Source organism: Aotus nancymaae, unplaced genomic scaffold (genome assembly GCF_030222135.1).
Source record: "Aotus nancymaae isolate 86718 unplaced genomic scaffold, 86718_ANA_hifiasm-v0.15.2.pri h1tg000020l, whole genome shotgun sequence".
Lineage (NCBI taxonomy): Eukaryota > Metazoa > Chordata > Mammalia > Primates > Aotidae > Aotus > Aotus nancymaae.
Window position 1 is genome coordinate 40,268,072 of NW_026988432.1, and position 26,449 is coordinate 40,294,520.

Here is a 26,449-nt window from a genome sequence, read left to right on the forward strand (position 1 = left end):
TAAAGATTTAAAAGTCAGTTGCATGGTATTATGGATAATGTTGAGTTTTCCTATTATTCTTTTTACTTGTCCATGTTTAAAATTTTTCTTTAATAACTATAATATTTAAAATTAAGAAAAAATATTAGTATTTTAAAATTCATCTACAAGTCCAAGAAAACTGGCATTTGATTTTAATTTCAATTTAATTAATTTGATTTTAATTTAATTTAAAGTGGCATTTGAAAGGACAAGAGGAGAATCAAAAGCATATAACATTGTAGTAGAAAAGAAGAAAAAAGTTTCAAGAACAGTGTGGGGTCAATAGTGCTAATGATTAAAAAAGACAAATAGATTGGGCGAAGAAGGTACTGGATTTGGCAATGGTGGAAACTGCTGATAACCCATGAAAAGACATTTCATTAGTGATGCAGTCAGCAAAAAGAACAAAAGAGAAATCTTTGCATATAGGCCAAAAAAAATTTAGCAGCATTGTGTTTACAACAGCAAAAATCTGAAAACACGAATGTCTATTAAGTAGAGCATAGTAAAACTTAATGGCTGGCATATTTATACAATGAAATTCTACAAGTACTGGTAGTTATGCTACTAACTTTCCCCCTCAAAACTACCTTTCTGTCCTCTGCTTTGAGATGCTAAGGCTAAGGCTCTGGAAACACCATTTCTCCTTTGCCACCTGGCTCTCTGTTGAACTCTGCCAACACAAAGAACCAGATGAAGCCCAGGAAGAAAAAAGGAAGGATATTTTCTTGCTGTTACTGACAGTGTCACCCCTGAGTTTCTCACCCTGGCAAGTTCTGATGATTCCAGTTTGCAATTTTTTCCCAGCCCTTACAGACCCGCCCTTTAACAGGTCTCCTCAGGAATGGCAGTAGCAGCCAGGCTGGTGTCCCATCACCAGAGGTCCAAGTTGCAGCTTTAAGGGGCCCCTCCTTTAAGCTTCTAAGTTTTAATAATTCCAACTTATTCTGCCCTCTCATCCAGTTCTAGAGATTGTGGTTGTGTTGTACAGTTACTACTTTCACGATACCTTAATGTTCCTTTTTTGCCTATTTGGTTCTCTAACACTATTCAACAATTTTTTTCTTTTAAATATTCTATTAAAATAACTGACTAAACCCTGAGACATCAGTGAAAAGAAATAAATTATAACTACATAAAATATAAAGAAATCTCATGTAATGTTGGAAGAGCCACAGAGATAAAAAAGACAAGAAATCTCATGAACATAATATGGAATAAAAAAGCAAATCATACAATACAATTACATATGAGCTCATTTCTATAAAGTTCCAAATACATATGAAATTAAACACTGTTTTAAAAAAATGTATTTACACTATATAGGACAGGGCTTGGTAAACCATGGCTGCAAGCTGAATCTGGCCCACTGCCTGTTTTTGTAAACAAAGGTTTATTAAAGCACAGCTTTGCTCATTCATTTGCATATTGCTCATGGCTTTTTTAATGCTACTGTGGCACAGCTGAGTAGTTGAGACAGATGTAATAGCTTGCAAAGGCTAAAGTATTTACTACTTGTTCAATTTATAGGAAAAGTCTGCCAACCCCTGATATAGAAAAATCAAAGAATTATAAATATAAAATTCAGGATAGGAATTACCAAAGAAGATACGATGAGGGAAGGTCACATCTCTACAATCACTTGACTTACAACAATAGCATCATTGCAATTCAGAGAAGAAAAGAATGTTCTTCCCAATAGATGGTACTGGGACAATAGACAATATGAAAATATGAACTGTGACCCTTGCTTTACACTACATGTGCATATTACTTCCTGATGAATAGTAGGCTTAAACTGCGAAAAATAAAGCAATATGGCCGCAAAAAAGAGAGGGAACTTGCTGCAGAGTATAATCATCTAACAGCTTCCAGTTGCAAACCTTCGGGATCCACTGCAGTGTTCATGCCAATGCCAATGACTGGGAACAGTAGAGACACTAGAACTGAGTTATTTCTGATCCAAATGGCATCCTCAAAAGGCAGTATTTGCTCTGGGGTTCCTCACTAGCAAAATGGACACTATCTCAGATTGCATGGCAGTCTGAAGGCTGAGGTTCTTCCTAGTCAATCTTCCTTCCTTCTTTATGTCTCCTCCTACAGGTGTCATTTCACCTGTGGTGAAATCTGAAGACTCCCCTTTTCTATTCCTACTCATTCTACTCTTAATGCTTTACAGGTTTTTCCTTCATTAAATCTCTTGCATTCCTAATTCTATCTTGCTGTCTGCTTCCCAGAAGACTTGAACTGACTTAATTATCACTGTGAAAACCTTAATGAATTAAGGATACTGAACATCAATACCAACAAAGACAACATACAGAAAAAAAATCACAAGATGCCTAGGCGTGGTGGCTCACGCCTACAATCCCAGCACTTTGGGAGGCCGAGGGGGGCAGATCCTGAGGTCAGGAGTTCAAGACCAGCTTGGCCAACATGGTGAAACCCTGTCTCTACTAAAAATACAAAAATTAGCTGGGCGTGGGCACATTCCTGTAATTCCAGATACTCAGGAGGCTGAGGCAAGAGAATTGCTTGAACCAGGACCTGGGAAGCAGAGGTTGCAGTGAGCTGCAGCGTAGCCTAGGCTACAGAGCAAGACTCCATATCAAAAAAAAAAAAAAACAAATCACGACATGCTCTTCAATGAAAAAAAGAAAAAAAAAAAGCATACCACCATTTCTAGTCTTAAGAGAAAGCATACATACACATATACACCTCCCATGTAGGGAATCCTCTTCTAGCCCAGATGGAATAACAGGGACCAGATCTACCCTCATTTCAGAAACAAAACAAAAACCTGACAAAAGATAAGAATCAATAGTTTTCACTGGATAGCAGGCAACACAGAATTATCATCATTGAAATTACAGAACCAAATAAGGCGATCCTACAACTGTCCCAGCTAACTGCTGTGGAGAGTTTTCAGGGCTAAGGTAGGTAAACCCAGACAGAGCCCAGTAATCTCCCTGAGATGAAAACATAGAACTGGGAGTCCAGGAAAGCCAAGATTTCTAGAGTTTGCAGGGCAAAGTACTGGCAAAGATAGAGCAGCACAAGAGAGCTCTAGAGATCTGAAGAATGCTTTCGTGTCAACTACTGAGTACTGACCAGCATATATATGTGAGAAAACTACTCATGCCAGGGAAAGAGCCCAAAAAGAGCAGTGGCAATAATTTCTGTAGCTAATATAGCATAAAGAACAGTCTGTTCCCACCAGCCAGTTGAAAACCTTGTAATTTAAGGGGCACCAGGAAGAGTATTCAAAAGGGTATGGCATACAATGGGCAAAATTACCTCTATACTAAAAGCTGCTCTGGCACCACCTTTAAAAGCTCAAAACCAAGCTTGGAAAGAATCAAATTATTTCCAACTTATCACTGTCTCAGAAACCAAAAAGGTAAAATGCATACTTTCTTGTGACATCCAATAAAAAAACAACCAAGCAGGCAAAGAAGCAGAAAAATACAGCCTATAATTAGGAGAAAAATTGCTCAATTGAAATCTACCCACAAATGACAGAATTTGTAGTCAAGAATATTGAAACAGTTATTATAACTATGTTCCATATGTTCAAGTACAATAGAAGAATGACTGGGCATGTCAAGTAGTGACATGGAAGACGTAAATAAAAATAAGAGACTGAAACTGAACTTCTAGAGATAAAACTATATTGTTTCATATGAAAAATACACTGGATGAGATTAGTAGCAGATTAGACATTGCAGACAATTAATGAATTTGAAGACACAGCAACAGCAATACAACTATCCAAGGATAAACAAAAAAAATTTTAATTAAAAAAATATGAACCGAGGATCAGAGAGCTGAGAGGGTAACTTCAAGAGGCCTAGTATTTCTGTAACTAAGGTCACTAGAAAGAGAGGGAAACACAAAAATATCTGGAGAAGCAATGGCTGAAAAATTTCCCAATTTAATGAAAACTATAAATCCACAGTCCCAAAAAGCTCAACAAATCTCAAACAAAAGAGATAGGTATACTATAATCAAATTGCTCAAAACCAGTGATAAGAAAATCTTTAAAGCAGCCAATATTTAAAACACTTACACACACAAAAATAAGGAGGAATAAAAGTGATAGCCAACTTCTCAAAAACAATATAAGCCAGGTAACAGTGCAGCAACGTCTTCAAAGCACTGAACGAATAAAACTATCAACTCAGAATTTTATAACCAGTAAAAATATATTTTAAAAAGGAAAGAGAAAAAAAGACTTTCCAGGCATACATGAGCTGAAAAACTTCTTTCCTAGCATACCTGCACTGTTGTTGAAGGAAGTCTTTTAGGAAATCTGGATACACATAAAAGAATGAAAACACCAGAAATGGTAGCTATAGAAGTAGATTTAAAAGACTTCTGCTGCATTTGTAAAATGTCTTTAAAAGGCAATTAAAACAAAACACATCCAAAATGGAATAAAGGCATCCAATAGGAATATGTAAACTATCTCTATTAACAGATGACTTCATCTTATACAGAAAAAATGGTAAGGAATTCACAAAAGAACTATTAGATTAGAAACATTGAGTTTAATAAAGTTGCAGGATACAAGATCAATTCACAAATCAACTGAATTTCTATATACCAGCAATGAACAATCCAAAAGTGAAATTCAAAAACAACTGTTTCTAATAAATCAAAAGTATAAAACATATGCTAATTCTATAATTCCTATGAAAACACAAGGGACCCAAAATAGCCAAAACAATCTTGAAAAAAGAAGAAGTTAGAGAACTTATACTTCCTAATTCCAAAAATAAAAATAAAAATAAATGGAGTAGAATACAGAGAGTCCAGAAATAAACCCTTACACTTATGGTCAACAGATCTTTGACAAGTGTGCTGAAAACATCCTTAATAAATGGTGCTGGGACAAATGGATAGCTACATGCAGAGTAATAAAGTTAAGTTACCACCTCACTCTATATACAAAAATTAACTCAAATGGAATAAGAACTAAATGTAGGAGCTAAACCTTTAAAACCCTTAGAAAAAAATATAGGCACAGATATTTGTGACCTTGGATTAGGCAACAATTTCTCAGATATGACATCAAAGCACAGGAAACAAAAGAAAACACTAGATAAACTGAACTTCATCAAAATTTTAAACTTTTGTGCTTCAAAGAACACCAATAAAGAAATGAAAAGGCAATGCACAGAATAAGAAAAAATACTGGCAAATAATGTATCTGATAAGGGATTTGTAGATGGAATTTAGAAAAAACTCCTAACAGTACAAAGACAAATAATTCAGTTAAAAAAGGATATGACCAGATATTTGTCTGAAGAAGATATGCAAATAGCCAAGAAGCACATAAAAAGATGCTCACCATCATTTAGTCATTAGGGAACTCCAAATCAAAACCACAATTAAATACCACTTCATACCCACTAGGATGGCCATTCTCAAAAAAGATGGACATAAATGTTGGCAAGAATGTGGAGAAATTTAAATCCTCATACATTGCTAGCGTAACATAGTGTGACCACTTTCTAGTTTGGAATTTTGTCAAAAGGTTAAACATAAAATTATATGACACAGCAATTCACTTACAGGTATATACACAAGAGAACTGGAAATATATGTCTGCACAAAAACTTGTATATGAATGTTCACAGCAGAATTATTCATAAAAGCCAAAAAGCAGAACACGTCCATTAACTGATAAATGGATGAACAAAATGTATATTCACACATAAAAAGGAATGAAGTAATGATACAGCATAGATGAACCTTGAAATCATTATGCCAAATGAAAGATGCCAGTCACAAAAGGCCACATATCATGTGATTTCCTTTTATATGCAAAGAAGCCAGTTACAAAAGGCCACATATCATGTGATTTCCTTTTATATGCAACATCAATAACAAGCAAATCTAGAGAGACTTAAAGCAGATTAGTGTTTGCTAGGGGCTGAGATGACTAGGGAATGAGGAGTGCCTGCTAATTGGTAAGGTGTTTCTTTCTAGAGTGACAAAAATGTTTTGAAACCAGATTGTGATGATGGATCCACAACTCTGTGAACATACACACACACACAAAATCAAAACAAAACAATAAATTGTACACTTTAAAAAGGTGAATTTTATGTATGAATTATATCTCAATTTGAAAAAAAGACAGTTGACTATTTAAAGCAAAAGTAATACATATTTTGGGGTCTGTGCACATAAGTAAAATGTACTACAACAATATCAAAAAAGTCAGGAGGGGAGAAATAAAGTACAATGTTGAAAGGTCCTTATACTATAGGTGATGTGGGAAAATGTCACTTGATAATAGGCTATGATAAATTAAAGATGTATAGTATAATCTCTAAAAGAGCCACTGAAATAACCCAATCAAAAGTTACAGCCAATAGGACAAAAATATGAACTTAATCCAAAAGAAGGCTATAATGTTCAATGTAAAACAAATCAACCATTATATGAAAAAACATTTTCAACTTTTGATAAGAACTTGCAAATTCAACTATTCATACCCCAGTGTGAAGTGGGTACACTGGTACAAGTAACATAAAATAGGCCATTTGATTCAATCATAGTAAAATCCTGTAGTAATAAAAGAGGCACTGGAAATATCTTTGAGAATATAATTCACAGAGTGAAAAAAGTTTTCTATAAAAGGTCTGATAGTAAATGTTTTTAGCTTGTTGGCACACAGTCTCTGTAGCAATTCTGCTATTGTAACACAAAAGCAGCCATAGACAATTATGTAAAAGAATGGGCACAGCTGTATTCCAAAAGTCCTTTATTTATAAACAGGCAGGAGAAGGATTTGGTCCACAGGTTATAGATTCCAAAGCCTGAGCCAAACTCTGGCTGCAGAGGGAAAATATAACAAAAATTAAAGTAAAATAAACTGGTCAGATAGGACATGTGCCAAAGGAATGCACCAATAATATTACTATGCCCAGTCACTGATTTTTCCCTCATCTTTACAATGTACAATTAGTAACATGGCATAGTAATAGTAAGAAAGATAAAACTATCATAAAGTTTCAAAAGTAAGAAGCTTTATGGCATTATTTTCCAAGTGAGGGAAATAATAATGAGAGTTAATTTTTTTAAATAAAATATCTTTCTTATGTAAAAGGGTTCATCCATCAAATAAATTCACAAAAATAAAAATCCAAAAGGATGTCTAATTAAAAAACAATTCTCATCAGTTTGATTTACTAATGCCACACAGATCAGAATATAGGTCTTTTGAGACATACCAAGATAATACATTATCGTGGCTAAATCTTAAACCAAGTCAGATGTTTTGGAGCGAAACCCTTGAGTAATCTAGATAATTTAGGCTCAAATCTGGCATCATCAAAGGATCCTGGAATCCTCTGTATCTTTTAAGAATGTTTGTTGATCACCTAGTATACTTTCAAATGTTCTTCTACCCTTTTTGGTCATCACTTACAAAGATGGGAGAATAAGGAAAAAAAGAAGAAAAATAACCAACCTGTTCATTTACTGAATTTCCTGCGCCTTTTAAGGACTCCATGGAGACTGAAGCATCAGTCGCCCTGGAAGTCTTAAGTTTAACATCAGATTTTGGACTCATCAGCTTGTGTCTTGATCTGCCATTTCCTTCAGTAGAAATTCCTAAGGATTTCCATTAAACAAGATTTCAAAATCATATCTTATTCTCTTAAACCCTCCCCCATCAAAACTCCTTCCTTGGAATTCTCCACTTTAAGGGACCTGATGGAGGAAAGTCTCTTACTTTATAAACTCAATTTTAAAGCTCTTAATATATGAATCGTGAAAAGAATATGTTTTAAAGAAATACACTAAAGATTCAATTGAAATTTGTTTTTATTTTTATGTTTTTAAAGAGACAGGGTTTTCCTATGTTTATCCAGGCTGGACTCGAACTCCTGGACTCAAGCGATCCTCCCACCTCAGCCTCTGGAGTAGCTGGAACTACAGGGTCATGCGACCATGTCCAGCTTAATTGAAATATTTTTAAAGGGTATTGTAAATGTTCATAAGTCACATTAAAACCAGTAAATTATAATATGCCAAATACACATTAACTCAGGGAAAATCAAAGATATTTTTCATCCTATATAATTAGGGTGCTTTCAATGGTTGTTTTACTATCATCTAGTTATAACCATTAAACTTTAAGTGTCTTTCACCTATACCCTGTATCAAGAAGTGGTATACTTTTCTTTGAAATATTAAATTTGGCTATCATTTGTAAAAGAAAAAATAAGAATCTTTTGCCCCTTACCACATGAAGTGTTGCACAAGTTAATTAAAATCTGATTTGCCCAGCCAATCCCAAAAAATGAGCCAGTATTGCAAAACTTAATAGGGTTATGCCAAATATTCAAAAATAAATTTTAGGTTTTGATGTCCTGCTCTGCATCCAGTCAGTTACACCTGCAACATTGTCCTAATAGCTTTATTTTCTTCTAACAATTAAGGATCAAAGGAAGCTTCCCAAATTTTAACATAGAAAAAAATCATACCTGGAACGTACACTACTGATTGTTCTTCATCAGAAACTATGCAGGAGAACGTGAAGGAAAATACAATAAGATTATCCAGCATCCAAATGATGCTTCTGTTCTGTATACCTCTTATAATTCATCATTTCTTTTGACCTGGGAATTTATAACTAAGTTTTAAAAACAAAGTTAGAAAGTAAAGTAATTGAATTAAATATAGCAAAATTAATATTCTCTAAAAGTTCATCTTCATATATTCACAAATACAGGTCTTATAAAAATCTTGGAATGTACTGTTCCATGAAACTTCCGCCCACTCTCACTGTCAAGTGGTTTACCCTGCAATATATACTCTGATGTTAGTTTCCTTTCCTTTTGAAAACAAAAAGTGCTCCAGTTCGGTCATTATTGGGGAACTGACAATTCTGAAGAGTAAATAATTTCAAGATGGGCTTCAGCTTTGAAGAACAAACACTGAGAGCAAGTCAATCATGCAAACACAAAGACAATATTTATTCTTCTACAGTGCATTAATAAAATATCCCAAGAAGCCCTACTATTTAAAGAGTAGAAGAAATTTAAGACAAAAATAACTATTTTAAATTTCAAAAGGAAAAATTTAGAAAGGCTGTGATTATAACACACAGTTTTCAACTGTCATCTTGATCCAAGTCAACTGTTCCTCTCCCAGGATTATCGCAATAAGCTCCTAACTGCTCTCTGTCACTTCCGTGCACATTCCCTCAACAGCCTATTTTTTCACACAGTGGTTAGAATCATCATTTTAATACTAATGTCATTTTCAATTTAGATTAAAAGCCAAAGTTTTAACAACAGCCTACAATCCTCAAGATCTGATCCCTATAACTTGTTATATCTCTGACCTCATTCCCTACTACTATTCCTCTCATTCATTCCTGGCTTTCTTCCAATTGCTAACAAGCTATGCAAGCTCCTACCGCATAGCTTCTGCATTCATGATTTCTTCTACCCAGGAAGCTCTTTCCCCAAATATTTTCATGGCTCACTTTAGGACTTACATCATATGTCATGATGTCATGTCACCTTCTGATTGAAGCATTCACTTCCTAACCATGTAGGTACTAGAAATTGCAAAACTCTCTCTTCCTGCAACCTACCTACCTTCCCCTACAACTTTCCCCTTTCTTGTTTCTTCTCCACAGAACCAATAATAATTGGACATGTATTTACTTATTCATGACCTGATTTCATCTCACTAAAATGTAAGCACAAATGTTCAGTGTTGTACCCTCAAACATAAAAGAATGCCTGGTTCCATAATAAGCCATCTATGAAAGAATAAAACTGATATTTATTTAATTTTATGATGCATTGTCCAACAATTTTCAATGTTATCTTTCTCTGTCTGACTCAAAATATGCAGACAAAACCTTTTACTTTCAGCTACATCCATGCGAAAGTTCTTTTCAAATATATAAAACTCTAAACTGACTTCAAAATTTTTAAAATAACAATATTTGATATTGCCTCTATCCTTTCTATTATTTGTAATGTATATTCATCTCATTATATTAAGAACCCAAGTATTTACCTTCTTCAAATGTAGAATTTCCCAACAAATGTATATTTCATGGGGAAGTCAAACAGACACATTATATACCAAATGTATAGTGGACCTACTAGTGGGTCATTTCTAGATCATCTATAATACCTAAAACAATGTACATGCTATATAAATAGTAGTTATATTGTATAGTTTAATTTGTATTACTTTTTATTGTTATGTTATCTTTTTTTCTCAAATATTTTCCATCCACATTTGAATGAATCAGCAGATACAAAGGGCTAACTGTAATTAGAAACCCAGAGCAGAAGTGGTATAGAGGAAGATGCACCTCTGTCCCAGACCTCCAAGATTTCAAGGACATAAGCTCAGTACTGCCCATTCTATTCTAATCTGCTGAGTTTTGCCAGCAATACATGTATATGTAATTATTATCAACCACAGAGACTTTTTGGGCTAATATATTATTTTTATATCAATATAAAGTCTTCGTTTTCATTTGAAAATTTAACAGCAGAGATTATATTGTAATGTTTTGACCCAGTCACTTGCAGTTCATATTTTTTAATATCAAGTTCCTGATATTGCTAATGGTAATACGCTAGAGTGCATTTAAGCAGTCAAATTTAGGTACTACAGAAACCCTAACTCACTCTGATATTACTAGATACTGTAATGAAGGAGAAGGGCAACTTACAACTGAAGGAACATATTTTGCTGGAAGATTTAACTCATAAAATGATAACACTATACACTCATTGTTTACACAAGCGGTACTAAAACATACCTTGTGCAAAACAGCACTGCTGAATCATACTGTGCAGGAGATGCATAACTCACAAAAACAACAGTTAAAACAAAAAGGGGGGGACATTCAGTCACAAATGATCTGTCCTCTCATGATGGAATCATCAAGGATTAAGGAATCTCTCAATCACATTTCTCTAATTGTTGGGGTGAAGATTTGAAAATCTTTTTTCAATAATGTGAAATGAATACCAGATTAAAGGTACAGACTTTTTGAAATTTTTCTATTGAAAATTCTACTATAAAGGCTCTAGGGTGCTCTGGGAAATAATCAATATGACAAAGGGATCAAGATCCAAAGACATGTAGTCAAATCAAATGATTAGTAACTATCATTAAGCTTTTCAGCAAATATTCAGCAACAAATTTACATTTGACATTGCTTACAGTGACATTCTCTATGGAGATTGAAAATATCTGAGGTTTGATGCTAACTGGTCATTATGTGGAATAGGCTGGGGGAAAAAGTGACACTAGTAACCTTGCAATCCTTTCACACATCTGAATTAGATCTCATAGGATATAATCACCACCATTTTTCCCCTGTACAATTTCAATTCCTCACTATCAATGAGAAGATGAGTATTTTACATTAAATGTTGAGAGTCAGAGAATATACAAGAGATAAGGGAGTATATATGACTTCTATATAAAATAGGGAGTGATATAACTACATGAATAAGTGCAGTTACTGGGTGCGAAGATCAAGAGCATAGGTTGAGTCCATCTATCTATTAATTAACTTATTCAGTCCCATTGCAATAGCTTGTCCCCCCAATCATTAATTCTATATTTGAACAATACCATAGGCTAATAACCTTCAAGTATCTCCTCTGTCACAAAATCTTGTTAATGCCAAAGCAGTATTTCTTGAGAAAAGACTCATCCCAATTTTCTAACTTCCTAATTCAGCCCAGTTGTCCACGGTGCACATATTCTCTTCCGAGAGGTAAAGGAAAAATGTTTAATTTGCACGCTGCACTAGTATGCCTTCATCCAGTGTATGTTCATGATTTCATTTGCTTTTCACCAACCTGAGACAAATGGTAATTATGTCTATTAAGTGCAAACACTAAACACCTGATCAGCACACAATACAAACATATCCCTCTCTCCACACAACACTAATCCTAGTAACTCAGCAGAGGAGTTGATAACACAGTTTTGTACATTTCACCAGGAGCTTAGAAGAATGTCCAAAGAGTGATTCTGCCAAAGGTAACTGCAATACCTTAATGCCATCACCAACCCTAGTAAACAGAAAAAGCTGCCTCTGAAAGCACTCGGTAACACTGATTGCCCTCCCTCTTTCAAGTAACTCCTCTAAGGAACATGAAGTGAATTATCAGGACCAAAGCTCAAGCGAGAACAGTCTACCTACTACAGGGACAGAAACACTCCTGTCACATAAACATCTCATCACAGCTGCTGAACTAGTAACACTACCACTGGACTAAAAAGTTCCACTGCTTCATCTCACAACGATCCAAGAACTTCAATGCCTGCCAGTGACTCACACTCTACAACTAAGTCAACAATACTTCCAGGCACAATGATTCCCATCTTACACAGTATCTAGCACCAACAGACCACATCCCAGTAACCAAGCTACACAGCTCCCCTAAAATATGTCATCACTGGAGGGCCTTTTAAGTCCGACAAGATCCTGACTTGCTCCTAGCAATGCAGACTAAGGACAGTCCTAAATCAAAACAAAAAGGCTCCCTGTCCAGCCAACATCCACTCCTCCCTCAGTCTCGAGCTCGCTCCACACGCTCAGTCGGCCTCGGGACACTCTGAGAGGGTGGGCAGAGGGACCTCGGAGAACCCGCCCAGCCCCAGGCTGAGCGTGGACTCTAGGCTATCTTTCTCGCTCACCGCTAGTGAGAGCTGGAAGCATCTGCGCCGCGTCCCCGCACCTGGAGACAGTACCAGTCTCTCCGCTACCTAACACCCAAGCAAGGGGAAAGCCCAGCACCTAGACTGAGGCCGAGCAGCACGTCCCCGCCACCGGGGTTAGCTCGGAACTTCTCCTCCGCACTCAGACTGCCACGCGACCGCTCACCCCTCGCCGCCACGGAGGAGGGCGCCGGCGCCCCCTGCCAGGCGGGCAAAGGATACAGTCCCGGCTCCAGAACGCCGCGACGCCGGGGCGGGAGGGGCCCGCCACGTCCGCCATCTTGAAACAACCGCCACTCGGGGAGTCGCGCCGGGGCCGCCACGCCCCGGCCTGCAGACGCGGTCCCCATTGGCCGTACCACCCAGAGGCCCGCCCCCGCCGGCGCGGCCGGCCCCTGCGGGGCGAGAGGGTCGGGCAAAAGGGACGCTGTGTCCTGGAGGTGCGGTTCGGGGCACTGGCCGGGGCCGCGGGAACTGGCGCCCCGCGGAACTGCTGCTGTCAGACCAACCCCGGGTCCCCATCACCACAGCGCCGCGCTCTCAGGCGCCGAGAACTACAGTTCCCGGCATGCCGTGAACTTGGCCGAGGCCCTGAGGCGGGGTCCGACACACCACCAGCTCCCGCCGAGCGCGGATCGGGGACGCGAGTCATGGAGGAGAAGGCGTCGCCCCCGCCGCAGGGCTGCAGCAAGCCGCACTTGGAGAAGCTGACCCTGGGCATCACGCGCATCCTAGGTGAGGGGTGGGGGGCCGATGCCGAGAGGGTGTGGAGAAGGAAGGAGGAGCGGAGGGATGAGGTGCGGGGTGGGCGGCGCGACGCTGGCCCCTGAACAGGAGTGGATATCGCTGCTGTGACTTCTGTTGTTACGGAGGAAAGTGAGGGACCCGGTTTGTGATTAGGCCGGGGAAGGGTCTGCCAGGAGTGTTCGGAAGCAGTGCTGGGAATCCTGAAGGTTCCCCCACTCACCGCCCCCGCAAGGTCCCACGCAGGAAGGACGGGCAAAGACTTGTAAAGGGAACACAGCAGGCACCTGAGGCGTTCTCAGCCAGGGCATTATCCCCGAAACCTAAGCCCTTCCTCTAGGGAAGTGATGCAGCCGACTTCCCAGGGCGACAATTACCTCGAGTCTGAAAGGAACCCAACCTTGCACCACTGAATGACTTAAGAGTTTTTCTTTTATCGAACGTTTCTTCTTGTTGTTGTTGTTGTTGTTTGTGTGAGTGTGTGTGTTTTGAGACAGAGTTTCGCTCTTGTTGCCCAGGCTGGAGTGCAATGGCGCAATCTCTGCTCACTGCAACCTCTGCCTCCCGGGTTCAAGCAATTCTCCTGCCTTGCCCAGCTAAATTTTTGTATTTTTAGTAGAGACGGGGTTTCACCATGTTGACCAGGCTGGTCTCGAACTCTTGACCTCAGATGATCCACCTGCCTCGGCCTCCCAAAGTGCTGAGATTACTGGCCTGAGCCACTGTGCCTGGCCTATCGAATGTTTCTTTGGTACTCACCACTATGTTAGACTGTGAGGTTAAAATATGAAAAAGACACTGTTCTGTGGGGAAAAAAAATGAGGTCTCTAGGAGTGTGAAAAGAGGTCAGTAATCTGTTGTTACTCAGAGATATCACAGAGGAGGGGACAGATCTTACCAGGGAAGTTAAAAGAACATGTCGCAGAGGAGATGATGCTAGATTTTGAATATGGGAGTTAGCCAGAAAACCAAGGAGAAGAAAGGTCTTTTAAGAAGGCTGAAAAGCATGCTTCAATGCCTTCCAATCACAATTATAATAAAATCCAAATGTCTGTACCATGACTTACAAGTCCCTGTATGATCTGCTCCCATCTCTTTCTGACTTTATTTTCACTCTTTTGACCACATGGCCTTCTAGCTGTACCTTAAACACACTAATGTGTTCGCTTCAAGGCTTTTGAAATTTGCTAATCCTTACACCTGGAATTATCTTTCTCTGAATGTCTGGCTTCTTCAGGTTATTCAGATCTCCGATCAAATGTCATTACCTCAGAGAAACCTTCCCTGAATATAGTCTGAGTAACCTCCGTCTTTCTTGCTCTCTTTCCTCATCCTGGTTTTTCTTTATCCTTATAGCACTTACCACTTCTTGCATGGTTGATTGATTTTGTAAATTTGTGTCTCTTTTAATAGAAGTCCAAGACTAAATGTGATTTAGGAGTGAGTGGTTTAACATATGAAAATCAATTAATAGCTGGGCATGGTGGCCCATGTCTTTACTTCCAGCTACTGGGGAGGCTGCGGTGGGAGGGTCACTAGAGCCCAGTTCAAGTCCAGCTGGGCAACATAGCAAGACACTGTCACTAAAAAAGAAAAAAAACAGTGACTTAAAAAAAATCAATTAAGGTTATGCAACTTATTAATAGAATAAGACAAAACTGCGTAATCGTCTTAATAAAGAAAAAGCACTTGATGAAATCTAATACCCTTTCATGATTTAAAAAAAAAAACTCAACAAACTAGAAATAGGATACAATAGAGATAGAAATTTCTCAACCTGATAAAGGAGATCTATAAAAAACCCACATCTAACATCATGTGTAATGGTGAAAAACTGGCAGCTTTCTCCTTAAAATCAGGAACAAAATTGTGTCAGGGTTCCCCAAGATCACACCAGATTCAATGATTTGACATAAGGATTACAGGACTCTGGAGATAGTCCTATTCATGGATGTGATTCATTACAACAAAAGGATTTTGGCAGCCCAATTAACAGGCCCTTTTAAGGATTATTGTCTTGGACCTGCTATGTTCACTCTTGTCTGCACAGTAAGAATTCCACTTTCATCACTTCTATTCAACATTGTACTGGAGGTTCTAACTAGGGCAGTTAGGCAAGAAAATGAAATAAAGGCATCCATTTGGAAGGGAAGAAGTTAAACTATCTCTTTGTAAATGACATTATATTGAATATAAAAAAAATTCTAAGGTATACACACACACACACACAAATATCCCTGTACACCAGCAATGAATGATCCAAAAATAAAACTAAGAGAACACTTCAATTTACAATAGTATCAAAAAGAATAAAATGTAGCTGGCATAGTGGCTCACACCTGTAATCCCAACACTGGGAGGCCAAGGTAAGAGGATTGCTTGAGACCAGGAGTTGCAGACCAGCCTGGGCAACATAGTCTTTACAAAATATTTTAAAATTAGCCAGGTATGGTAGTGCATGCCTTAGTCCTAGCTACTCAGGAGGCTGAGGTAGGAGGATCACTTGAGCCCAGGAGTTTGAGGCTACAGTGAACTAGCACACTGCTGCACTCCACTCCAGGTGACAAATGTGAGACCCTATCTCAAAAAAAGAAAAAAGAATAAAATTAATTAGGAATAAATTAACACAAGATGTCCATGACTTATGTACTGAAAGACTATAAGACTGTGGAAAGAAATTAAAGAAGATCAAAATAAATGAGAAGACATACTATGTTTATGGATTGGAAGGGCAAATATTGTTAAAATCTGTTACTCCCCAAATTGATCTACAGTTCCCATCAAAATCTCAATTGTCTCTTTTGTAGAAATGGAGAAGCTGATGTAATCCTAAAATATAATATAGAAATGCAAGAAACCCAGAGTAGCTAAAACAATCTTTCCTTTCCAAAACAGGAAAAAAGTTCCTCTTACTCACATTTTCCTATTTCAAGGTTTACTGTATTTGAGATGATGGAAAAGTTCTGGTGATGGTTGTACAACAGTGTGAATGTACTTTATGCCACTGAACTGTACACTTAAAATGGACTAAAATGATATGTGTATTTTACTATAATTTTAAAATTTAAAGCACAGTAGTCTTCAGAGTGGTAGTGGCATTAAAATAGAAATACAGATCAATGAAATAAGATTGAGATTCCAAAAATAAACATCACATTTATGATTCATTGATTTTTGACAAGGATGTTAAGACTTCTCAATGGGAAAAAATAGTTTTTCAATAAATGGTTCTGGATTTCCACATGTAAAATAATGAAATTGGACCTCTACCTCAAATTACATACAAAAATTAACTCCAAAAGTATCTTAGACCTAAAAGTAAAATAATGAAATTTGATCTCTACTTCAAATTACATACAAAAATTAAATCCATAAGACTCTTGAAAGAAAACACACCTTAGGTTACTTTTTAAGTGACCTTGGATTAGGCACTGGATTCTTCTTACATATGACATTAAAAGCATAAGCAACAAAAGAAAAACAGATAAATTGAGCTTAATCAAAATTTTAAATGTTTGTGCTTTTAAGGATACAGTCAAGAAAGTGACAATCCAAAAAATAGGAGAGGCTATTTGTAGATCATATATATGAAAAGGGACTTATAGATCTGCAAGGAACTCTTACAACTCAACAATAAAAGACAAATAATTCAATTTTAAAGGATCAGGACAGACATTTCTCCAAAGATACATAGATGACCAGTGACCACACATAAAGATGATTATCATCGTTAGCCATTAGGGAAATACAAATCAAAACCATAATGTGGTTTCACTTCACACCCACCAGGATGGCTATAGTCAAAAAGACATAGTGATTGTTGGCGAGGATGTGGAGATATCATACACTGCTGGTGGGGATGTAAAATGTACAGCAGCTTAGGAAACTAGTTTGGCACTTCCTCAAAAGATTAGTTACCATATGGCCCAGCAATTCCATTTCTGGATTTCATTTCTCCAAGAGAAATGAAAAGATATTTATATGAAAACACTTGTATACAAATTTTGTATCTGCATTATTCGTAATTGTCAAAAGTGAAAACAACCCAATGTTCATCAATTGATGAATGGGATATGTAAAATGTGATATATCCGTATAACAAAAAATTATTCATCCATATAACGTAATGAATACTGATCCTACAACATGGATGATCTTGAAATCAAACTGAGAGAAGCCAGTTGCAAAAGCCACGTGTATGATTCCGTTTATATGAAAAGTCCAGAATAGACTAATCTGTAGAAACTGAAAGATTAGTGGTTGCCAGAGCCTGGTGGGAGAGGAGACTGCTAATATAATAGGTATGGGTTTCTTTTAGGGGAAAGGATGCATAACTCTGAATATAAAAATCACTTTATAAGGGTGAATGATGGTATGTGAATTATATCTTAGTAAAGCTATTTTTAAAAAGGAATCCTAAACATGATACTATTAGAATTCCTGCTCTAATTCCCAGGGCTGTGAAGCTGATGATATCACACCTCGATTATTTTACATTAAATGGCAACAGCAAGATTATCCAGGTGGGCCCAATCTAATCACATAAGCCTTTTAAACAAGCTATTAACAGGGAAGTCAAAGAGACTTGAGGCATAAAAAGAATTTCTTACGCTGTTGCTGTCTTGAAGATAGATGGGACTTTTTAACAAGGAATACAAGTGGCCTCTGCAAGCTGAGAGTGGCCCCAGCTGACAGCAGGCAAGGAAATGGAAGCTTCAGTCCTGCAACCAAAAGGAATTGAATTCTGTCAATAACAGGAATGAGTTTCCAAGATGACCCCAAGCTCCAGATGAAAATACAACAGCTAAAATACCTGTCAGCACATCTGGTGTAAGGAAAGACCAGTAATTTCTGGTCTTTCCTAAGCAGATAACCCAATCATGGTGTGCCAGACTTGTTAGCTACAGAACTGTAACTTAATAAAAGGATGTTGTTTAAAGCTGCTAATTCATGGTAATTTATTACTCAGCAATAGAAACATTCCCCCAAATTTTGAAAGAATAGAGCAAACGATATGCATGTCAGAAAGAAACACAAGTATAATATAGCACACATAATTATGAACTATTATGATAGAGTTTAGACCAAACATATCTGTCATAACAATAAATATAAATGGTCATGGCTGTGCACTGAGGCTCATGCCTGTAATCCCAGTGCTTTGGGAGGCCAGGATGGGAAGATAACTTGGGGCCAGGAGTTTAAGACCAGCCTGGGAAACATAGCAAGACTCCTGTCTCTACAAAAAAAAAAAAAAAAAAATTTAGCCCAGTGTGGTGGTGTGCACCTGTAGTTCCAACTAGTTGGGAGGCTAAGATGGGAGAATCACTTGAGCCCAGCAGTTGGAGGCTGAAGTGAGCTATGATTCCACCATTGCACTCCAGCCTGAGTGACAGCAAAACCCTGTCTCTGAAGTATATACATATAGGTTTATGTCACCTATTAATAGAAAACAGTTTAAACCTGACTCATAAAACCCAGTTATTTGATGTTTTCAAAAACATACCTAAAGCAAACAAAATCAGAAATGTTAAATATAAAAAGATGGATGCATGTTTCTGGGATCCCACAAGCATCCACACATTTAGATCTACAGATCCACTGCAAGGACACACAGGACTCAGAAACAGTAGTCCCTAGTGTAATTTATTGCATTGATTAGATAAATGTATAGGAAAAGATATAGGTAGAATCTAGAGGAATCCATGCACAGGCTTCTGAAGTTTTCCCTCTTGTCAGTGGTCACACACTTCTTAAACAGTGAAATGCAACAATATGTGTGTAGTGTTTCTTCTCCAGAAAGCCCGTTTAAGTCTTACGTTGGCAAAACAACCAGCCACAGCTCTCAGAATTTCAGACTCCCAGAAGGATAGGTGCAGAATCAAAAATTGCTCCTGCCGCCAGCACCCTCTGAGACTGAAACACCTGTGAAACTATGCTTGCAAGAAGATCTGGTCTCTCCATTTTTTCTCTTCCTCATCTGCTGATTCCCTTCGTCCAAGTTTTATGAGCGTAGGTTTCTATGCAGGCATCCCAGCCACCGGAGGGAGTCTAACTGCAGTGAAATCTAGGAAATGAGGTCTTTAGCTACGCAGTCTAAAATAAAGGAAAGCACGCCGGGGGGAACAGGAGGAGGTGTTAATTGAGCCAGTCTGCAGTAACTGACACATCATCCTTGAAGGCCCAGATCAGCTGTGTGCAGTTTCTGATGTTTTCTATCACTTGCAGTCTTTGTCAACTTACCTCTACCTTCAACTCCTGTGGCCCTGACAGTATCACCTAGTTTAACATATAATTACATATTATCTTGCAGTTTTCACTTTGTTTCATGTTTGTCTTGTTTATATAACTAGGCGGTAAGTTTCCACAGTGTCTCCTACTTAAATTCCTAATCTCTGGCAGTAATTTTCCCAAGCTTAGGACATAGCAGGTCCCCATTAAATACCGCAGAGAGACTGTTTGTCACCAGAAAATATATTCCAGTTATCTATCACAGGGTAACAAATCATCCTAAAACATAGTTTGCTTGAAATAGCCATTAACTATCTCTCCCAGCTCTGTGGATTGACTGGACCAGCTGGGGTAGTTCTCATTTGGGGTCTCTCAAGTGGTCACAGTTAGATAGCAGCTGGGACTGGAATCATCAAATGGCATCCGCACTCGAATGTCTGCCCCCTTCAGTACTTCTCAGTGTGGCCTCTCTCTCTCTCCCCAGAAGAGTTGCTTGGATTTTGTGTGTGATGGCTCAGGAATCAAAGAAAGGCAAAAGGAAACTGCCAGTTCTCTTAAATTTTAAGTCCATAACTGGCACACTATTTTTTCACCATATTTTATAGGGCACGGCACTCACAGGCCAACTCCAAACTCAAGAAGTTGGAGAAATGGACTCACTTCTCAACGAAAAGTGGTATGGGCCTGCAGGGAAGGAAGGAATTGATAGCACCCACCATTGGAGTAAGCCAACACAGAATTTTAAGCTGTGGCATATCACACAGTTACTTAGAGTGGACTGTGCAGGGTCTAAAGATCCGAGTTTCATATCTCTTACTCTGCCATGAAGTTTATTCCAGCCAGGTGGCTGACAAATGCTTGTCATTGGTCACAAAGACAGACAGTGAGAATGGCTATGCCTGTTTAGATGTTGCTATGGCATCTTGATAGGCCAAGGGCAGTGTATAATTTCTGTTGCTTTCTAAACATCTACAAAATGCTTTTATCTCAGCAAAATGATAGGCTACTAAGACAATGTAATAAAAACAGCATTGGGCTTGGTGTCCACAGCTTTGGTCAGCGATTTCATTCTATGAATTACTTAACATCTTTAAACCTTAGTTTCCTTATCCTTAAAACAAGAGTAAGGATACCTGCTTCACAAGATTGTTGAAAGATTAAGTGGGATAATTTATGCCAAAGATTGTTGAAAGATTAAGTGGGATGATTTATGCCAATTTCCTATAACAGAGCATTATACAAGTGGAATTTATTGAATGCCCTTCTCCTCCATATCCCCAAAACTTCCTCCTCACCAATGCTGAAATACTATATTGGATATAGGAGTCTCTACAATGAGTACTTCCTAAGCAACTTATTATCTAAAAGTTATTAAAGTCAACATCTTGGCCAATTAGCTTATAATGAGAGTACTCTAAGCTTAAGTATGATATGACCACATCTGCAGTAGCATCATAGTAGTTTTTTCTGAACCTATAGCCCTTCCATGTAGGCCTGTTATAAACAGTAAATAATTGTATGTGTCCTCTTTCAAACCTAAGGTCTATTCTGACTTACCGAAAGTGAAGGGAAGTGAAGACCCATATAAAATCATACAACTAGTAAATGTATAAAGCAAGACTAGAATAGGTAAAGTCTAGATTTCTTAGTTCCTATATTGGGCTATTGCTGCATACCAAGATTTGAATTTCTGGCAACTAATTTTATAATGCATAAAAAGGGCACTGACTTAATTATAGAATCAGTGAACCACATAAAATGATTGTAAGTCTCTGCCATAGTCCATGAGATTTTAAAAACTCAAGCTACCCTCCTGTGTCAGCCTCCCAAGAAGCTGGGACTACACGTATCCACTGCCACACCTGGCTACATGTTCTTTTTATAAGGGCACCAATCTTTGGACTAGGGGTCTACTCTACTTCAGTATGACCTCATCTAAACTAATTATATCTACAGTAACCCTATTTCCAAATAAGGTCATATTCTGAGGTACTGAGGGTTAGGACTTAAATATCTTTTTTGTGGGGTGGGGACAGAATTCAAGTCATAAAAGCTTTTATGACAGATTTTTTTTTTTTTTTTTTGGTTAAGGACTTCAGAATCTTGAGTCTGCATGGCCACAGACAAGTGGAGAATGTTGGAGGAGGTATTGAACTCTGTAGTATTTCCAGGTGGCTTCTGCTTTCCCTCAGAGTGAATGATAGAACACAGCTCCACCAAGAGAAGCAAACCAGATTGTTTGGAGACCTTTTCCTACTTCAAGGATTTAGAAATGTGACTTATTTTTTCCTCAGTATATTTATCAATGGAATTTGTTTTCTTTTTGTTTTTTTATTGCATTTTAGGTTTTGGGGTACATGTGAAGAACATGCAAGATTGTTGCATAGGTACACACGTGGCAGTGTGATTTGCTGCCTTCCTCCCCTTCACCTATATCTGGCATTTCTCCCCATGCTATCTCTCCCCAACTCCCCACCCCCCACTGTCCCTCCCCTATTTCCCCCCAACAGACCCCAGTGTGTAGTGCTCCCCTCCCTGTGTCCATGTGTTCTCATTGTTCAACACCCGCCTATGAGTGAGAACATACGGTGTTTATTTTCTGTTCTTGTGTCAGTTTGCTGAGAATGATGGTTTCCAGGGGAATTTGTTTTTTATGTTAACCCAGCTTTTAAATCCTAGACCTCATAGAGTAGAAGATTATGTTCAAGATGAGTTTTATTTAGAAGAAAAGTTAATAAGCAACTTTTATGTCTTATAAAAGTTAATGGATTGCTATTTATTTCTTTTCACTTTGAGTATATAGATTTAGCTCATTGAGAATTTCCGTGTGAAATCACTAGGAATCTACAATCTGTTTTTTTGTTCAATAAGATTAATGACTGAGCAGTGACAGTATAGAGCACATTCTGTGGATATCCTTTCTATCAGGTAGACTACATTGTGCTAGGTCATGGGATCATGCCTTTCAGAGGCCAACCAGTCCTCTTCTTTCATCGCAGGAGTGCTAAGTGTGTATGAGAAGGATTGGATGTTCTTAGAGCAGTCATCAACAGCTAGTCAACATCTAGCATAGAAATGTATGACACTGCACCAATTGCAACTCTACAGACTCTTTTTTTCTCCTCCAGAATCTTCTCCAGGTGTGACAGAGGTGACCATCATAGAAAAGCCTCCTGCTGAACGTCATATGATTTCTTCATGGGAACAAGTAAGTGTTGCCACATGAAGTCTTTACCTCCCAACAAAGAGAGGTCAATGTAAATGTCCCTGAAAAGGAAAGACTGGGGGAGGAAGAATACTTATCTCAAACCACAGCTGCTTTCAAGGTAGAGTTCACCTTTTCTATGTTCCTGTTCAGTCCACTTAACAGTTCCTTTCATTCTATGCCACTTACCCAGCATGGAATGTCTCCCCTGAGCCCCACTCTCCTGTAGAGGTAGTGGACATTCAAAGTTGTATACAACAAAGCTAAAAATCAATTAAGGAATAAAAAGGATATATAAGTGTCATGCTGTCCAGAACATGGTTAAGTGCTGCACATAACTGCTAAGCAGATTAAAAGCTAATGCTTTCCAACTTTCCTCTGAACTTCATTTATTCAGTAAAAGTTTTAAGCTTCTACAATGGGTCAGACATTATGCTTGGTGTTGAGCCCTGGGGGTTAAAGGGTATTTTTTAAAAGGCACTGTTTTTGCCTCTTGATCTTACTGCCTAAGACATGGTATAGATTGTTATAAAGAGAAGACTTTACCCATTTGTCCCAGTTTTACTTATAGTGTATTTTTCTTCATTTGGAGCTGCCTTCCATAGCTGTGTTTCAGGGATAGAGTCTGCAGGGGATCTCTTGGGATCTAATCTGCCTCCTGGACTATGCATCTTTATTGGGTTCCCTTTTAGCTTAGACTGACACTTAGGGAAATGCAGTTGTAGTGCTAGATAAATAGCCATCAGAGGTCTAAAAGGATTAAAGGGTAAGCATCAAAGAAAGAGATTTTTAACTAACTGAGACAGTTAATGGAACATTTTCTTCCGACATATTCAGTTGAGAGAATGCCTGTACCTAAAATAAGGTACATAGATACATAGATTTGGAATTTTCCTATGAGTTCTATAGTTAAAATATCTCAGATCTAAGTTCAAATATGCCAAATCTAATATACAAACAAGCTAGGTGTGGTGGTGCACACCTGTAGTCCCAGCTACTTGGAAGGCCAAGGTGGGAGGATTGCTTGACACCAGGAGTTCAGGAACAGCCTGGGAAACATAATGAGACAACCCCTCAACCCCCATCTCTTAAAAAATAAGTAATCAAAATTTTTAAAATAACATACTATCAGTATTAGGATCAGTATCAAGATGAGTTTGGCATGTCTGGGCTTATAAAGGCCTGTGGGATGCTTGGAGAATAAGATAGCCTTTGGGGTGTGTATGTCTGTTTTAAGATTCAGTTTTTATGTAACACTATTTTTTTCTGATTATGCTAAACAAACATCAAAAAAGTATTGAAAATACAAAAAAAAATTTTTTTTTAAAGTCTTCTAGGATTTTGCCACCTAGACATAACCACAGTTGGTGTATTTTTGGTTGTATATGTGGGTGGAGAGTAGGCAATGGGATCCCTTACAAGTCTATGAATGGGAAGTTGTCCATGGACTCCTTAAAATGGATATCAGATGTATTTTTTTGTTTTTTTTTTTTGGTGGGGGGAAGACTTCATCAGACTCTCAAAGGGACTCATAACCCCAAAAAGTTTAAAACGGGTTTATGCATAATAATTTTTTCATTCAAATGTGACCATGCCCGATGTGCAATTTTCTTACCTACTTTTGTCTCCTAAGCAATGGAGGGTAGAAGTTTTGGACTGCTATGAAACTTCCTTGTCTCACTTTCTCACCCAAGAGGTTACTAAAGAGCATGCTGCCACGGGAGTGGGCTGGATATGCCACCCCTGCTATGTGCCTTCTTCCTGAAGTGCCTACACCAGAGAAGCGGGAGCATCCCAAGGGGCTGATAATTCCTACTTCTCTAGAGAACTGACCCTAGAGACCTGTCTCCTTGGAGACACCTCATTTAGAGCCAAGCCTCCATTTGGTATACCTGGTGATCACAGCTGCATAAATGCATTCAGATAAGGCCCCCCACAAAGGAGACCTCTGCCCCTTTGGGCAAATATAGCTCTCTGGGAAGCTCACTGAGGTACAATATACTAGTAAGGATATGGAAGCATTTTGATTTGGGAAAAACAGACTGGAGTAGGAATCTTATGCCAGCTCTGGACCCTTGGCTAAGTCATGTAACTTCTCTGGAGCTCATGTTCGTCATGTATAAAATAAGTAGTTTGAAATTAGTGTTATTGAAGGACTCATCCAGCTGTAATCTAGTATTTTGTGATTCTGTACTGCAAATCCAGGAAGAAAGGTTGACAATTGAAACCTAAATGATCACATATCTGCTACAGTGACCTGAGGTTGGAGGGAAATGTGAATAACCTTTTTCCATTTTTATATATTTCACCATTTTTTCTTCTTCAGTACACAGTTTCAGTTTGTCTGCTTCTCTGCAGTTGTATGATTCATGTTCATTGTACCTGCTACCTACCTTTTGTCATGTTGGTCCATAGTAAGGCCGAATGTCTACACTGAGATTTTCATCTTTCAAGCACCATGAAAATATCTGCCTCTCAGTTCTCATAGCATCCTGGTGCCAGGAGAGTTCTGTTATTATTAAGCATGTCAGTGACATTTCATAGTAGCAGACTGCTTTACAATTCTTGACAGGTTATACACTCTTCAATCCCCAGATTAAAATTCAGTTCACTTGATGGTGAAACCGTGGCCCACAGAAACCAAATGACTTAGCAGAATATCCCCATTGTTTTCAGGCTCAGTTTTTCTACAGTCTACAGAGTGGGTTCTGAACCTTCTTGAAGATATGTTCCTTACATGCCCCTACTATGAATTTATCATAAGCATTTCCAGTAGAAGAAATCATCCTGTGACACCATATCACTAGTGACCCCCTCATCTTATGCTCTTACTCTGCCTGAGCTTCTCTGTTCTCCACCAGTCAATCCTTCTCTCTAGCACTTCACTTCTTTCTGCTGGCAGCTTCCCCATAGGGGCTTCCCATCTCTTTAAAATTAAAAACAAAAAAACCTTCAACATATGTCTTCTTCTAGCTGTTTAGCCATTTGTTCCTTTTCACACGAAGTGTGTAGAAAAACTATCTACATCAGGGGTTGGGAAATGTTTTTTTGAGAGGACCAGATCCTTTATGCTCTGTGGGTGCTACAGTCTCTGTCACAACTACTCATTTCTGCCATTGTAGCTGTGAAAGCAGCCATCAAAAGTACTGAAATGCATGGCGTGACTATGTTTAAATGAAACATTTTTACAAAAACAGGTGACAGGGTGGATCCAGTGGACATAGTTAACAAATTACTGTCCTTCCTTCATTTCTCAGTTATTCTTTGTCCTGCCACAGCCTCTCTTTAGCCACCACCATTCTTGGATACCATTCTGTCAAAATCACTAGGACCCCTTCATTGCTAAAGACTTACCTCATCTCACTTGGTTCCACGCCTGCGTGTCTCACAGTTAGCCACTCCCTTCTCTGCTAGTCTCTCCTCCCTTGAATTCAGAAGCACAACTCTCCTGATTCTTTCCTTCCTTGCAGACTCTTCCCGCCTAGTTCTCTTTGACCCTTGCAGCTCTGCAACACT

At 38.4% G+C, this 26,449-nt stretch overlaps 2 protein-coding genes across 4 annotated transcripts in view; one reads left to right on the forward strand and one right to left on the reverse strand.

The window, feature by feature from the left end:
• Positions 1 to 13,053, reverse strand: part of KIAA1328 (KIAA1328 ortholog) — a 347,638-nt gene extending 334,585 nt beyond the window's left edge. Inside the window, exons 1-3 of one of the 2 annotated variants that reach the window (XM_012440766.3) lie at positions 12,976 to 13,053; positions 8,523 to 8,558; positions 7,505 to 7,647 (exon numbers count right to left, since the gene is read on the reverse strand). In XM_012440766.3, the coding sequence (XP_012296189.2) occupies positions 7,505 to 7,647; positions 8,523 to 8,558; positions 12,976 to 13,033 (237 nt within the window). In that variant the 5' untranslated portion in view covers positions 13,034 to 13,053. The remainder of the gene's footprint in view (positions 1 to 7,504; positions 7,648 to 8,522; positions 8,559 to 12,975) is intronic. The other variant, XM_012440767.3, reaches the window with a different exon arrangement.
• A 115-nt stretch (positions 13,054 to 13,168) lies between these two features.
• The window catches only part of TPGS2 (tubulin polyglutamylase complex subunit 2), a 43,696-nt gene continuing 30,415 nt past the window's right edge, over positions 13,169 to 26,449 (forward strand). For both annotated transcript variants that reach the window (XM_021670034.2, XM_012440768.3), the window contains exons 1-2: positions 13,169 to 13,488; positions 22,857 to 22,936. In XM_021670034.2, coding sequence (XP_021525709.2) covers positions 13,404 to 13,488; positions 22,857 to 22,936 — 165 coding nt within the window. In that variant the 5' untranslated portion in view covers positions 13,169 to 13,403. The remainder of the gene's footprint in view (positions 13,489 to 22,856; positions 22,937 to 26,449) is intronic.